This window comes from Candoia aspera, chromosome 3, assembly GCF_035149785.1.
Source record: "Candoia aspera isolate rCanAsp1 chromosome 3, rCanAsp1.hap2, whole genome shotgun sequence".
Lineage (NCBI taxonomy): Eukaryota > Metazoa > Chordata > Lepidosauria > Squamata > Boidae > Candoia > Candoia aspera.
In genome coordinates, this window is record NC_086155.1 from 199,767,646 (window position 1) to 199,785,509 (window position 17,864).

The window sequence follows — 17,864 nt, forward strand, 5'->3', positions numbered from 1 at the left end:
CAGTTAGTCAGTAACAGCTTATTCATTTAAGAGTTTTGACCTCCTTGGCTCGTTGAGTAACCCAGGGCATGGCATAAATAAAGGCTATGAATCACAGCAAACAGGCTATAACTTAATTAAATCTCTTCTGTTCTGTGACCATCCTAAGAAAGCTAAACTGTATTTTACATGATACTCAAGACATATTTCTTAATACAGTCAATATTAGTACTCAATATATTAATAGTACTCAATAAATGTATCACAGGCATAAGATGCTAGAGAAAAGACAGTGACCTAAAGAAGAAATATTTTATTGGCCCAACTGCAGAAATTCCTGTGGCAACATATTCTGCAATTATAAACTATCAGATTTTTCCTTCTTGTGTATGAGAAATGCAAGTACATTTTTTTTAATGCAGGGGAGAGAGAATAAAAATTCACAATGAATGTAAACAACTCTGCAGAATTGCCACTATGCTTAATGTCACATTTAATACCTTTTAGCACGAAAAGCAGATATTATTCTGCTCTAGCAATCTGTTAATATTTTCCAGTAAGGTTTATTAGTGCATGAATATCCAATGACTACCTGGATGACGAATGATATAGCTATTGAGGAATGGTGCCTTGAATGTCTGAAATGGTTTTATTTCTTTGTGTCTCATTATCTTTGTGTGTTGTTGTGAGCCACCCAGAGTTACGTTGTATAAGAAGAACATCCATAAAAATTCTTTTAAATATATAAATAAATAAATATAAACAAATAAATATTGGCTGGATCAAGTGGAAATGAAAGAAAGCCTTCTCAATCTCTCAGTAAGTACATCCTCCATGATTTTTTTGTGATCACTACTTGTATCAAATATTGGTTCTCCTAGTTTCAGTCATATATATCCAAAATGTATTTAGAAATTTTTTTTAAAATCAAAATAATACCATAACTATTCCTAAGGTTTAGGAGTAAAATACAACATACTATACAATGTAATGTTTAAAATGTTGATTTTGGACTACGGACACTCAAGTTCAAATCCTCAGGTAATCAGAGAATGGGGTAGAGTTTGGTCAACCTCTCTTGAAACTAATCACCCCACATGGTTTTCAGGGGATTAAAATTAGGGAAGGCTGTTATATATGTTGCCTTTAGCTTCCAGAGGAAAATGTGGGCCATAATAATAAGAAATACATCTCAGAGACAACCAACAGACTATTATAACCACATGGCATCACTATAGCACACAAACCAACCAAGGCCTCCAAAACGTCTTATGTAAACCAAAAGAGTAGCCCAAGAAGACAAAAGGAATCATTTAGAACATTCAGTGTCAGGACTATAACGGCCACTACGTAGGACAGGCAGGCAGAAGACTAGCAGAGCACATCCACGAACACCAACTAGCAGTCAGAAGACACAATGAAAACTCCTTAATCTCACAACACATGGAATGACTCAACCATACTTTCAACTGGGAAACTATGAGCATCCTAGATCTAGGCCAAGCCAAATCCAAAAATGCTAGGGAATTCCTGAAAGTTTGGAACTTAGACAAATCAGCCATCAATAGATGCACAGAGATAAACTAAATTTACACACCATTCAAGAGAGACAACAAAAAAGCTAAGAAGGAAACAAAAAGAGCAGAACACATCCTCTCCAGCAGTTGACACCCAGACAAGCAGGGGTTAACATCAGACAAACAATCAAGCAGAAAACTATACCCTACTCAAGGAACTACCAAGGAGAAAACCAAACCCCCACCACCACTGGCAGGGCAAGCTACTGTACACAAACAGGGAGAAAACCCCACACTCCCTCGCACTGATGATGCTACCTAGTTGGGTTATGAAATGTCTGCAAGCAAACAACCAAGCTCAGAGAGCACCAAGGACTCCACAGTTCAACCCTGAGCTACAAATATTCTCTTCTATTGGAATAATAAATATATCAAGCAAACAAACACTGGCAGAACATATTTTAAAGTATAATTTGTCATTATTGTCCCCTTAAGCTCGCCCTGAAGCAATCTAATTATATGGAATTGTTTCAAATAATAGAGAAATAGACACTGGAGAAAGTCTTATTTTTATTTCACTGCAACATCCTTAACATTGCTGAGAAAATCTCAGTTAAACCCTTCTACTGATTAAGAAAGGAATTATCATTAAACACTTTTCTTGCTAGTAGAGACCAATATAGCAAAAGAGACACTTAAAAGGCTGTGAACATTTAAGTGGAATATAAAGGAATATAAACAAAAGGAAATAAAACTGAAACAAATTATATATTTTTAAAAAATTTGAAGTTATTTTCTTTAGACTGGTTCATCTCTTATAAAAATACTATAGAAATAACCATTATTTTCCCACTACATTGTATTTTTTAATTCTTCCTAATTCTTATAGTTCACAACAATTTATTTTAAATACAATCAATACTAACACACAGTAAACAATGTAATTTAGAGAAATAAAGCTTACCCTGCCCAGAATTATATATTGCTTTTACAGATTTTTTCACTTTTTGTAGTGCAGTTCTGTCCTGATCTAAGGCCTAGAAGGGAAAAAAAAATCAGAGAAAGAAAGTGAAATATCATGCTAAGGGAAACGGAACGTCTGTTTTAAATTGTATAAAAGGTAAAAGGTAAAGGTTCCCGTTTAGTTGTGTCCGACACTAGGGGGCGGTGCTCATCTCCGTTTCACGGCCGAAGAGCCAGCGTTGTCCGAAGATGCTTCCACGGTCATGCGGGTAGCATGACAGTCAGGGAACGCTGTTGCCTTCCCGCCGAAGTGGTACCTGTTTATCTACTTGCATTTGCATGCTTTCGAACTGCTAGGTTGGCAAGAGCTGGGGCGAGTGCGGGAGCTCAAGTGGCGCTCGGGTCTCGAACCGCTGAGCTTGCAACCTTCCGGTTGACAAGCCTGGCATCTTAACCGCTGAGCCACCACACCCCCTTTATTTTTTTTATGAATTGTATACTTCATTACAAAACAAGTAAGCGAGTGCAGAATAATTTTGCCAGCTGTAAAATATCGTTTAGGCAAAATACCGTTATCAGCCTCTGGGATTGTTCCTTCAATTCAGTTACAAATGGTAGAACAGAAGTTTGGAGGGTGATACAGGTAGTCCTCGCTTAACATCCATTCGTTCAGCAACTGCTCGAAGTTATGAAGGGACTTACAACCAGTGCTCAAATTTCCCGCCATTTCAGCACCCCCGTGATCACGTGAACCAAATTCGAGCACTTGGCAACCGGCTTGCACTTACAACTAAATGTGTTCAAGACTGTAGCCTCAATGTGGAATAGAAGGGCACATGCTGAGGTCGCAGAGCCACAGGTGGTCCCCAGGACCCTTGAATGCAATCTCCAAAAGTGGCTTCAAAATCGTCATTATATTAAGAGTAACTATGGGTGTGTGGTCATTCAAAACATATTTCCAAATGTGTCTGAATCCTAAACTATTGATTGAGGCTATTATAGGCATTTAAAATATATTTAGGATTGAGGGGATGATTTCTTCAATATGGTATGTGTTATGAATCAACCATTTTGAAATACGAATAAACAAACCATAAGTACGAAATACCACATGGAAACAGACATCTGGAAAATGAAAGAGGATTCTCTATGCCCTGTTTACAGCTAAAAGACTTACTCTTCAGCATTGGAAAGATAAATATGTGGCCTCCAATTATTCAGTGCTCTGCAGAAATAGTATTAGCAACTTACCAATGAATCACATTGACAGAGATTAGCTATGAATGATTATACTGAAATACGGCTACCGTTCATTCTGTAGAGCTTTTACATATTATGCATTTGCATCTATGAATAAATGCCCTGTTTTTGTTTCTTCTCTTTGTTTTGTTTTTCTCTTTTTAAATTTCTGAATTGTTTATTTTCAATTTGTTTTTGTATTCAATTAAGAAAAGCGAAACTAATAGTGATAAAAAGACAGTCTGAATAAAAGCACGTAGCGCTGAACACTTAGACAATTAAAGACATCGTTTAATTTTTTTCAAGTGTAATAAATTATTAATACCATGTTCATTAGGAGAACAATTATATAAAAAAGAAAGCCCTGTAAATGGAAAATATTCATGTGAAATATATTTCATAAATGCATTAGACAAAGAGAGAAATGACATCAAATCAAAATAAAATAGTTATCAATATATTAAAGAATAAACTTCATTTCGTTCAATGATTATCCAATTTAATTAGTTCTACAAGTGAAATACAGCATCTGGTATTCTGCAAGATATAGTGGTAAGATAGAGAGCCTTTCACCTCCTGGACATCAAATAATCCAGCTCCGATCAACAATTCATAAATGTTACCATCTGTCTGGTCTCTGGCGTCTTGTATCCAGGATAAAATGACTTAATACTTTCAGTCTATTCTCCCATAAGTAAAATAAGAGACCTATTGGTTAATTATCTTTCAGGTTAAACATTTGTGCCATACCTGCAATTATCAGAGTACACTCAGTCACTACAAAATAAATCAACCAAGTTTAATAACTTAGTTTAATAATTAGTTTTCAGTGGTACGTTTGCTCAGAAAATCTAGAAAAAAAGAAACATCCTAATGAACACCACCAAAACATATTTTACAAAATAATAGCTCCATGGTCCAGTTATTTTTTTTTAATTAAAAGTGCTAAGAAAATGAAAACTTTTAAAATTAGGTTAACAATTAGATGTTAACATTAGGTTACAGTAAAACTAGTGAGGTTAGCACAATTTTTCCCATACTATGATTTCAATGTTGAATCATAACTCCTGTAACTCCCAGACTACTGTGCTCCAAAACATCTGGAAATTATCAAGATAGCCAAAGCCAGTTTAGCAAAGAATAAAATTTTTAGACTTGACATTTCAATTTCCATTTGAAATTAATAATTTCTTTTTCCAGACAATTGGGCCAGGTGATTTCATGGATTAGCATCTGAAGTTTGAATAGAAAACCCAAATGTTAGATATGCCACGAGGAGTAGAAATTCAAGTATTGGATACACCATTCATGGGCATTTTATGAATTCATGAAGATTGTACAGCCATCTAAAGACAGGAAGTTGAAGAATTCAATCTTGCAAGTTGCATTATGAACTGATCTGGTAAGCATCCTCCGCACAAGTGCAGCATATCAAAAATAATTGTAATGGTATTTGGGAATGACCTTGGGAGATGGGGCAAAGAGATACTGCCTTGGGAATGGTCAGATAAGAGAGGGCAGAGCCCACAGCTATAGTTGGAGGAGCAAAAGGCTCAGAAGGGACCCTCCCTATGTTCTCGGGCTATAAAGGTGATGGCGGGAGAATTGCAAGATTCTTTCAGACTTGCAAGATTTTGCTAATGTAGCTTTAAAATAAAGTAGAATTTGCTTATCTGGTCATGTTTCCTGTCTAGTTTACCTGGCAAGGCTGACATTAATCCATCAACCGCTGCACCCTTCACATATTCCAACACAGTATCAAAATACAATTTAAAGTGTAACTGTGGGAAAAATGTAATAAAAGATGTTATATTTGATTAGTATAGAAATGGGACTGATGTGATCTACTAAAGTATTTTCCAAAAGGTGTTCCTTATAAGACAGTTTGGAAGCAGTTTCAAAAAAGTAAGTACACATTGCTGGCAACCTCCAACTTTAACGCTAAAGCAGTGTTTCTCAACTTCAGCAACTTTAAGATGTGTGGACTTCAACTCCCAGAATTCCCCAGGCAGCATGCTGGGAGTTGAAGTCCACACATCTTACAGTTGCTGAGGTTGAGAAACACTGCTCTAAAGAATACGTATGAGCTTCTAGTATCATATGCACCGCTGTATCAATGTCCTGTGGTGTCCCAAGAACTCGGTTTCTTTGTAGACTGCTGTCCTAAGTTATGTTATGAGAAATTCTCTTATAGCAAGACCACTGCTACCACCATGTTTGATTCAACTCCTGTATACCATCAACTTTGTAAATACCCTTAAGAAGAAGCTCCCTTAAGGTAGATAAGATGACCTCTCATAACTGCCTTACTGGTATGCCAAACAGTTTTTAGGTCAGTCCCTCTGTCCAAATTAGAAGAAGCTCCCTTAAGTAGACCATAATATGATTACCTTTGGTCTCAGAAGGTGGCAGCATCAAACCATCTTTGGCTATCTTGAAAAAAAGAGAGCTGGGACTTGTTAGTATTTGATTGAGGTATCAAGACGAAATCTCAAGGTGAAGTTAAAAACCAAACCAAACCTGGAAGTCCATATTATTGTCCAAAAAAACCAGAAACAAAAACAAAACTGCCCTACACATCATCATCATGGGGTCTCCTGGTGCCAACTTGACTGTTTACCTTTACCTATCACCCTACAACACACTTCAACTGCATTTTTCCATGTTTCAAAGGTTTCTTTTACCCATTGACTTTCTATCGCTAATCCTGGGTGACTAAAACAAATCGGTGATTTTCTTCTCTCTCCAGAACAATAAAGTAATTGCCATTACTTGAACCTATATGAATTCTTTCTCACTGATTACAGAAACAAATACAAATTACAGTTGGGAGTCCAAGAGAGTGATAGGAATAACAAATATAAATTGTTTCCCCTTTCTAATCCATAGCTAAGATCACTCATTTCAGTTAAACCAAAATATTAGAGATAGATTAATATCTATAATAGTTCTGAAAGCCGAATGTCCCCCTCAAGCTCCGTTTACATTTAAAAATACAATTCCCAATATATAGCAGTATTCACATCTTAGTACTAGCTATATATTAAAAAATTTGGATATAGCTAGCAGAAAGGTTGGATAATAATTCTATTACTAATATGCACAATTACCTTTTTCTGTAAGTTCATGACATATACATAATAGTTCAATTTATACATAATAGTTCAATTTAAATGTAAAGTTTCTTTTCTTTGTTTCTTCCAAGATACAGATCTTTAATCACAAAAGGCATCAGGAAAAAAGGTACCTGAGTGAAATAAGCGGAAATGAAGACAATGTCCTATGAAGAACAGAAACCGCTCTCCATTCCAGGTCACCAAAAATCTCTTTATCACCCACTGCCCTTTCTCTTCCTCTTTCCTCCCCTCCTTCTCTCACTAAAAATGCAGACCTGTATGACTTGCAGGTCAGGTTAGGGAATTTTTAAAAGTCCATTACATCATTTTTATTTAGCTCCTATGAACACCTTCCTTTTGTCTTAGAGCAAATGAAATAACCCCAGAATTCTACCAAGGTACATCTGGGCCAAAGCCAATACAGTTTTGCACTACCTCATAATTTGGACATCACTTAGATGCTACTGCAACCTACCAACAGGAAGAGCCAGGTATTAAATGTATGAATCAACAGAAAGTTTTCTTGCATTCCTGTCAATAGTTCTGCATCACTTGCCTTCCCATATTGTGCAATCCTCAAAAAAGAACTCAAGAATATAAGGGATTTCTTTTGATGTGTCTCTATGACAACCGATACTTCTTACCCTACAAACTGGCCACCAAAAGAAAGACAATGCCAGATGTATTTTCCTTATTTACATGATAAGCATTTTCTTCTATTGAAGTCATAGAGAACATGGATGTCTTGCCAACACTGTCACTACAGATAATTAGTTCACAAATTAAGTTGACTTGATTATGAAAGAATTAGCCCCTTAATAGGGGTTAGCCCCCTCCCTCCTGGGCTTCAGAAAACAATTGAAAACCTGGTTTTGCCACCATGCTTGGAGTAGGGAGAGGAAGAGCCATTCTTGGGGCTAGCTGGTTTCCTAGTCCTGCCTGGGACTGGCCTTACCGGCTTATGGGCTGAATTAGATCTGCCGTTACTTGGATTTGACTCTATTTTATATATTTATTGATTACTGGAATTATTTATGATTTTATTGAATTTTAAATTATTTTTATTGTGAACCGCCTAGGGTCCCCCATGTGGGGGAGGGGGGTGGTGATAAAAATATGATAAATAAAATAAAAATAAATAAAAATAAAATAAAATAAAAACTTAAAGCCAGCTAATATAGTTTGAGAAATCTGTGTAACACCAAGTGTATGACATAAGGTAGCTAAGCAGCAGATTGTCCATCCTACCGGTATTTGTGGAGAAAAGTGTTGAATAATGAATTACAAACTAATGAATATTTGTAATTACCTAACAGCCTATTCGTTAGGAGTAAACGCATTAAAACTCTTCCAACATTAAAGACACACCAAGACATGACAGCATGACTCAGTCCAACCCTCTGCACCACAGTTTACACTAACTAGTCAAAAATCAGAAAGAGTTTGAAGGCACCTCTTCAGAACACCAAATTTTATTAAAAGGCACAAGTCTTGTGAGCTACAGTTCATTTGGACAGCTTATAACTGATAAGATCTGATAGTCTGAAAAGATGCCACAAGACTCCTTCAGATGTTTGGCTACCATACAGTAGCATAGCTCTTCTCCCACAATCACTAGCAGTTACTATCTGTTCTTAATTGCCCTGGCTTATAAATGGCCCTGCTCCATCTAGTACAGCACTCAAACCACTTGCAACTAAGCACATACATGATGCTGCACAACACTTCAGCGCATGAGAATGAACAGAAAGTTCTACTGCATGTGCTCCATGTAGAAAGAAACAGAAGCTGAACCTTCTTTCTCTAAATACACAAATAGAAAATCAGAAAGGCCATATAATTGTTTGTGATCCGTAAAGAAGTCGCAAAATAAACACTGCATTGCATCACAGGGAAAAAATGCACACTTGTCATTCACATAGTCAACTCCCAGAGAACCCACATGTTTCGCTGCTCAGTTCTGGAAACACTTGGGTTGGAAAGTCCTTCGTATTACTGTAAATGCCAACAACGATTTAAACAACTCCAACTCAAGTTTTAAAGAAAATGACTGAAGCAGAAAAAGACTTTAGAATAAAGATAATGGCTGACAGATTACATCAAACCTCAGACTTGCCCTATTACTTCATTATGGCTGTTATAAGCATATTTAAGGCCTTCGTTAAAACAATCTTTTTTTTTTTTAATCAGTTGTGGGGGTAACAAGATTATGAACCAAATCTACTTAGCTCTGATAAGGGTCAATCAAACAGAAACTGCCATATTGGCTTTAAACTTTGGGAAAACCCAACATCACATTAATGGCTGTGTTTGCACAATATGTTTAATCAGACCAGATAAATACCTAGCTAAGCTTGACTAACTTTAAGTTGGGTTAGGTTTTTTCCCCCCCCTGGTATAGCAGAGAGTCAGTAGAGCAAAATCAGCAACTTACATAGCTTAAAATTCAATATATAGTGTAAATCCAAAAAATAATTCTTTCATAATCAAGCAAGTTGTGCAATCCATGTACAGACCAGAAGAGACGATAACCAATATATTGCTAGGCAGCTCCTTTAACATTTTCCAGGCTGTCTTTCTCACCTGATCTTCTTTTTTCTTTTTTTAAATTATGGAAGCTGGCACCCTTCAAAACAAAGTACCAACCTGTACTTTCATCTTATCTCTGGGCCCCATACAGACCCATAGGTTTTCTTATAGAATACAGATGGATTTGTCCCAGACCTTTATCACTTATCCAGAATAAATAAATGAATCAATTTGGGGTACCTGGAAGACACAGCAAGGAGCAGCCTCATCAGTTTCCCTTCTGGTAATGGCTGGCCAGGTCCACCACCAAAGCCATTTTGTGTGAATAGGCCAGCCTTAACTCCATGATAGGTATTTTGTGACATCCATGACTGGCTCTCAAAATTTTAAATGTTCATATTTGCCCAGAGAGGGCTATCAAATCTTGGTCTAGATCCATGTGCACATTACTGGAGCTTCCACATTCATCAAATGTGATGAGCTTGGTTAATGTAAACTATTTAAAACCTTGTGTTGACTGCCTATCTTTTAGGGAAATTAATTCTCACAGTGCTACTGAAATCCATTGACCTTCGAACCTACCATATTACAATTTGGCTTTTTCCTTTTCCAGCTTTGCATATGCTAAGCACGTCCAAGTAATTACATATATCACTGCAGGTTTCACAGTGTTGATCATTTAGTCATTTTAGCCCAATTAAGAACATCAAAATATATGTAGAACCATCCTGCTGGAATTCGACAAAGAAATGGACAACTGCATCTGGGAATTTGATGTGCTGGGAAAATATAGGTGAAACAACCACATCCAGATTCCAGATGCTATCAAGGGTGTTATGTCTTGTTTTGTTTTGTTCTTGACATCAAGTCAATTCTGACTCCTGGCAACTACATGGACAAGTCCATGCAGTTTTCCTGGCAATGTTTTCCAGAAGTGATTGCAACTGCCTTCTTCCTAGAAGTGAAAAAGAATGACTGGCCCAAAGGCACCCAACTGGCTTCATGCCTAAGGCATGGCTAGAACTCACAGTCTTCCCATTTCTAGTCCAGTGCTTTCATCACTATACCAAATTGGCTCTCTATCAAGGCATTGGTTATATTTTTAAAAAAGATTTATAAGCATAAAGATTTATAAGCCTAAGCTCAGATAAATGTGTGCATAAAACACAATCTTAATAGCTCTATGGAGGTACTAAAAGTGCAAATTGGAAGTAAAAGAACAATCCACCTATGCTCCTCTGCTTCCAATGGGCCGCTGTTTAAACTGATTGCAAAGGATAAATATTTATGCCAAAAACCATGGCTTATATAACAATAAGCAAACTAAAGACTGGTATAACTCTAAAAGATTTTAAATAAACTTTAACGGGCCTCAAAGTCATTTGAAAACCCCAGTCGACTTTCCTAATTGCCCAACTATCCTACCCTGCTTCCCTGACAACTAGTAACCATAGAAGATACTACAGCAGTTAGGTTTCCCAAATGTAGAAAGCTTTTTGTAAATCCAATAAAACCAATGATCTGGCATGCCATGAGGACATTTAGGTCACAGATGGTGTGTACATTCATACTGCCTACTTGGCTGACCTCTCAAATGTGCAATCACATCTCTTTCTAGGATGTTTATGAACCTGGGCAAATGGGAACAATGTTTTATAGCCAAATGATGCTGTTTAAAAAACTTCATTCACTTACAATGTCTTAAAAAATTACTCACATTCAAGAACTATTTCATTTGCTACTTTCATACTAATATTAGGTGGGCAGATTTCTGCTCATCCATCCAAGGGGACCTTCTCTCTTCCCTACTGGCACACACACATCCCTTTGCCAATGTTCCAAGCTTGCTCCAAAGGGCCCCTGACTACTTGCGACAGATCTGGATGATACGTAGGTGGAGAAAACATTCTGTTGGCAGATTCTATTCTGTTAGCAGATGGGAACCACTGGAAATTACTTATGTTAGTTTATATCTACTAGTAAAAATAAGCTTGGAGGAAAAAAATATGACAGATAAAAATGCAAAAACATGGAAAGCGCAAGTTAAACAGCATCACAACAAAATGAGAAACAGTAGTAACCACTGTCTAAAATCACTGAAACATGGTTTTGGAGCTGATAAACCTGAATTTTTTTTAAAAAAAAATAACCAAACTTGCTTCAATGAATTTTCAGATGGAGAATTTCTCTGCTGTTTGGGTGTTTCTTTATTAAGAACAGTTCTAAGCCACCACAATCCCAAAGGACTCTGAATGGCAAGCAAGAAATATTAACAATACAATAATCACCAGAAAATACAAAGCTATTGTGGCACCCTCAGTCTGAAGGCAAGTTGAAAAAGGGTATTTTACATTTGTTTTAAAAATGCAAGGAGGATGAGTATCACACATCCATTCAGGAGGAAGGAATTCCATCCAGGGGAAGTTAGTCCTGAGAAGAACTGCTATCTCATCCATACTTCATATACTTGGCAAAGAGATGGGACTGCAGCAGGCCATCTCTAGATGACCAGACTGGATGGTCAGATTCTATTCTGACAAAACAATATCACTGATTTCAACATAGCACCACCATTTAAATTCAACTTTTTGACCTTGGAGGAACCCTTGAAATATTTTTTTCAGGCCTTGAGGAACCCCTGCACATTCACAATCAAATACAGACCAGAAGTTACAAAATTATTATATTCGTTTCATGGGTAGGCCTGTATAGATGCATTCACAGTGTTCTTAAACTAAAGAATGAAACTTACCTCTTCAATGTGAAGTTGCCTGAATTTAAAATAATTTTTAAATAAATTGTGATCTTCCAGGGAACCCTAGTGACCTCTCACAGAACCCTGGGGTTCCATGGAACCCTGGTTGAGGAACCCTGCTCTATGGGGATAAAGCAAATCTTAGTAATGATCGTTGCTGATCCAAGTGCAAGATACCAAGAGGATGACCACAGTTGGCACTGTAAATCATTCTTCCACAACTAGGCATGCTCCAAATTAGTGGATTTCAACACCTAGATTTTTATGTTTATATTATCATCTCAGGAATTCTGAAACCTAAATTCCAGACATCTGAAGAATGGCCCAATCAGGAAAGGTTACAACCCTAAGTAGTTGAATTTTCTCAAAAGTTGTTGAATTTTCTGTTTTGACAGTTTGTAAAAATATGCAACCTACATTGTTTAAAAAATGCTGCATATAACTTACAACATACACATATGAAATCATAATAGCAATTGCTACCTGAAAGGTATAGCGAAAACAGTGTTTCTGTAAAATGATTTATTTTAATGTTCTGCCTGCACTGATAATATAATTAGTCAGAGGCAACAGAATTTTAGCTTATGGATTAATGCTGTAAGATGTGGGAGGGACAGATTGAAATATGGGATACTTCAAAAGTCTGTTTCTCTTGTTGTTCTATTTTTGAAGATCAACATGAATAACACTCTTCCCCTTACCATGAGAGATATATTTGTCAGTTACTTAAAAATACACATTAGGCCAATCTGCAATCTTCAGATACAGAAATATGACCAGCTTGTTCAGGCAAAGGAAATGTGATGTTTTAAATACTGAGGCTGGACAATAGTCATTTTGTTGACTCCATAAGATGTGCAGTTCTAACACTGCTATTTTTACAAAACATATACTCTTTACGTTATTATTGTTAGAACAGAGAAGGATTTTTTTTTAAAAAAACTTTTACCATCTGCTAACATCCAAAATGAACACTTAGAGAAGCATCAACATCAAGGGAAAAAAATGCAATCTTAAATCCTATAGATGTTTAATGATTTGAAGTCAACTATTCAAAGTGTTATTTGTGTTCAACAGTATCCCTGTCAATACAAAGCTGATCTAATATGACTTCTGTGATAGGAGGGGGGATTTTTATTAATTTCAGCTTCAGTTTCTTCAGCCAGCCAAAAAGTATAACAAGACTGACCAACTCTTCCAAATGACATAGGGAGCAGCTTCTCCTTCCTGCTCAGGAGTCTCCACTGAATACATTCTTAGTGATATTTTTCTAAACTCTAAATATAAGACATTCCCATCCTCTACCAATAGTTTTCAAAAGTTTATTTTCAAAGGAATAAATACAATCTTAATATGATAAATATAGCAAGGATGAAAGGTATGTAAATATGTTATTAAAGCACTATCTCAAAGTAAACTTGCTCATGAGATCATTTCTCAATTCCATGTAATGAACACCCACATGTACCTATATATATATATATATATATATATATATATATATATATAAGCTACTAACATGGCTAGTTTGATCAAGAAATACCTGAGATTTAGCAAATAATTTTATTCATCCAGAGAATATAAGAAGCAGCTTAAATCCACTTCCCCTAAGTTCCAATGTGCTAGTGAAATGATGGGCAAACACTCACAGAAGTGTTTTTTTCTTTTCCAGGAAAGATTACAATCTGAACCAAGATAAATTAAAGAAACAAATATTATCTTCTAACCTACATTAAAATAAATCAACACAAATTAAATATAAATTCAATATTAAATGTCAGTACCAAAAAACAACATAGACAAAGTCATTCATCTTTGTTGTCGTCTCAAGCTTGTTCATGCGCTGGCCTGAATAGGAAATAGAATCAGGGATGGTAACGCATCAGTGTGTGCAAAGTAGTCAGACACTGTCTCCATTTTAAGCTTCCCAGCCCCTGCAAAATGACACACTGAGGAACGCTTTTGATGGATTATGAAAAGCCACAAACAAAACCTAGAAATGCAGTATTTTTGGAACTTGCTGACCTTTTGGGAGATGTGAGTAAAAGCTGGGGAGAAATATAATGCATATTTTGTTATCCAACCTAAAGTTTGGAATGTCTGCAAACCTATCTGCCAGTTGATCGATACTCTCAATATCCAGTGCTCTATGAAGGAGGAGGTCTAACAGCATATTCTTCTTCCCTTGTCCTCCTTTTTAGTGTGAATTGGAGAAAGTAATAAACAGATTTTCTGAGCAATAAAGTAAGTTAAATATGCGGAACCTTTATTTATCTATTTCACTCAAGCAAGTACTATTCCCCCCAAAATATTGACATCCAAAATGTACGGTATTTCAACAATCAGCATCTGAAAGATCTATTTTGTGGGCTTTTAAAAGTGGGGGGGGGGGCTGCATCACCTGAAACAAATTTTCATGTTTTCAATTGTCAGTTTGTGTTTTCTAAAAATTTAAACATCTACCATGGATTTAAAAACAAAGGACTCCGAGTCAGATTCATGCCACTGTGATGCAGGAAGAATTTGCTTGGGAGAAATTCAGACTGCAATCGTAAACCAAGTGCTTGAAAACTTTAACATCCGAAGTCATTTTTCCAAAAAAACACCCTGCATATTTTGTAAGGTTACTATTAGCAATTACAGTCCCGCCTTAGGCCTGAAAGCCGGCTCGGTGACTTTGGGCCAGTCATTCTCTCTCAGGCCACAAGATCAGGCTCGGGCGACAAGCTGGTCAGTCAACTCCCATTGCAACCAACGGATCAACATTCAGTTGATCCGGAAAAAAAAAAATCAGACCCTGCACCTGAGGGGAAAATGCTAGGAAGAAAAAAAAAGTAACAACAGTAATTATCTTTCAAATTAGATTAAAAAGATCTGCACTTTTCTTAGAAATTTTAAAACACCTCTTGGAAAAAAATGCTTTACAACATTCTAATAGTGACAAAGATTTTTGTGGAAGATGTGGTTTAGCATTCTGTACATCTGCTGCTCCCCATCCTTTCCCTAACAGGCTCATGATGTGAGACACATTTGCTTCCATTTTCATCTCATTACGGTTTGTCCTGGCTTAGCCAAAACAGACTGTCTTTAGTGGAAAACAGAAGCAATCTTCTCTTTCGTAGCTACGGTATGAGAAAGGAAAGGAAAGATTTGTGTTTAGGACACTGCTATGACTTACAGCATTTACACCTGAACCAAGACTAAGTGGGAGAGCAAAAGATATGTCTAAACTAAACGAAGACAAGTTTTCTCAATACCCTTTCACTACTTATAATGCCAATGAAAGCACTCCTAGTTCAACTCTTAATTAACACGACCTATTAAAACATGACCAGCTCAATGCTGAAAACATCCCAGCCAGCATTCTGAGAACTGAAATCCATAGATATGAAGGACACCAAGGTTGGAGATGGCAACCTACTATTCATTATGAATAAGCATTTCCCCCTATTTCTTCAATTTGACTCAGCCTTTGTGAGAATTCCTGCCTAAGCCATTCAGCCCTAGGAAGTAATCAGGCATTTTTTTGTAGAGCAAATTGCAGAAGGGCTCTGGGGTTCATTTTAAAAAATACCAAAAGCCCAGACACAAACGGAGAGTGAAATCCCAGTTGTGTGGAGGAAAAAAACAAGTTATTCTCAGAAAGATCATCTGGGGTTTGCAGGAGTAGTAGTAATATGGAAGTTATCTAGCCAGTGGCTATCTACTCAGGTTGGAAATTCATGTCCAAGCACCTTCTGGGACTTAATTATAACTATAATGGTACTTCTTCAGCAAAGGATCGTTACCTTGCCATGGTGCTGGAGCTTGAGCACCTCAATGATGCCATGAGCTAAACCGTGAAGGGCCACCCAAGATGAGAAGGTCATGACAGAGAGGTCAGACTAAATGCGATCCCTGGGGAAGGTAATGGCAACCCACCCCAGTATTCTTGCCGTGAAAACTAAATGGATCAGTACAACCAGAGATATGTCGGTATACCATCGGAAGATGAGACCCCCAGGTCGGACGATGGTCAAAATGCTACTGGGGAGGAACAGAGGATGAGTTCAACTAGCCCCAGACGTGATGACGCAGCTAGCTCAAAGCTGAAAGGACAGCTAGCGGCCGACGATGCTGGTGGTGAACGGCGAATCCGATGTTCTAAGGATCAACACACCATTGGAACCTGGAATGTAAGATCTATGAGCCAGGGCAAATTGGATGTGGTTCTTGGTGAGATGTCAAGATTAAAGATAGACATTTTGGGCGTCAGTGAACTGAAATGGACTGGAATGGGCCACTTCACATCAAATGACCACCAGATCTACTACTGTGGACAAGAGGACCACAGAGGAAATGGAGTAGCCTTCCTAATTAATAGTAAAGTGGCTAAAGCAGTGCTTGGATACAATCCAAAACACGATAGAATGATCTCAATTCGAATTCAGGGCAAGCCATCTAACATCACAGTGATCCAAATATACGGCCCAACCACAGATGCTGAAGAAGCTGAAGTAGAGCAGTTCTATGAGGATCTGCAGCACCTACTGGACAACACGCCTAAAAGAGATGTTGTTTTCATCACGGGAGACTGGAATGCTAAGGTGGGCAGTCAAATGACACCTGGAATTACAGGTAAGCATGGCCTGGGAGAACAAAACGAAGCAGGACATAGGCTGGTAGAATTTTGCCAAGACAACTCACTCTGCAGAACAAACTCTCTCTTCCAACAACCTAAGAGACGGCTTTATACGTGGACTTCACCAGATGGACAACACTGAAATCAGATTGACTACATCCTTTGCAGCCAAAGGTGGCGGACATCTATACAGTCGGTAAAAACAAGACCTGGAGCTGACTGTAGTTCAGATCACGAACTTCTTATTGCACAATTTAGGATCAGACTAAAGAGATTAGGGAAGACCCACAGATCAGCTAGATATGAGCTCACTAATATTCCTAAGGAATATGCAGTGGAGGTGAAGAATAGATTTAAGGGACTGGACTTAGTAGATAGGGTCCCGGAAGAACTATGGACAGAAGTTCGCAACATTGTTCAGGAGGCGGCAACAAAATACATCCCAAAGAAAGAGAAAACCAAGAAGGCAAAGTGGCTGTCTGCTGAGACACTAGAAGTAGCCCAAGAAAGAAGGAAAGCAAAAGGCAACAGTGATAGGGGGAGATATGCCCAATTAAATGCAAAATTCCAGAGGTTAGCCAGAAGAGATAAGGAATTATTTTTAAACAAGCAATGCGCGGAAGTGGAAGAAGACAATAGAATAGGAAGGACAAGAGACCTCTTCCATAAAATTAGAAACATCGGAGGTAAATTCCAGGCAAAAATTAGTTTGATCAAAAACAAAGATGGCAAGGACCTAACAGAAGAAGAGATCAAGAAAAGGTGGCAAGAATATACAGAAGACCTGTATAGGAAGGATAACAATATCGGGGATAGCTTTGACGGTGTGGTCAGTGAGCTAGAGCCAGACATCCTGAAGAGTGAGGTTGAATGGGCCTTAAGAAGCACTGCTAATAACAAGGCAGCAGGAGACAACGGCATCCCAGCTGAACTGTTCAAAATCTTGCCAGATGATGCTGTCAAGGTAATGCATGCTATATGCCAGCAAATTTGGAAAACACAAGAATGGCCATCAGACTGGAAAAAGTCAACTTATATGCCCATACCAAAAAAGGGAAACGCGAAAGAATGTTCAAACTATCAAACAGTGGCACTCATTTCACATGCCAGTAAGGTAATGCTTAAGATCCTGCAAGGTAGACTTC

General features: G+C 37.5%; 1 protein-coding gene across 3 annotated transcripts in view; it reads right to left on the minus strand.

Annotated features, from left to right (window-relative positions):
• The window catches only part of ASAP1 (ArfGAP with SH3 domain, ankyrin repeat and PH domain 1), an 85,598-nt gene that overhangs the window by 57,001 nt on the left and 10,733 nt on the right, over window positions 1-17,864 (minus strand). For all 3 annotated transcript variants that reach the window (XR_010067678.1, XM_063299691.1, XM_063299692.1), the window contains one exon: window positions 2,461-2,533. Coding sequence is in view for 2 of the 3 variants with exons in the window: in XM_063299691.1 (XP_063155761.1) it covers window positions 2,461-2,533 (73 nt within the window). In the remaining variant the exon portion in view is untranslated. The remainder of the gene's footprint in view (window positions 1-2,460; window positions 2,534-17,864) is intronic.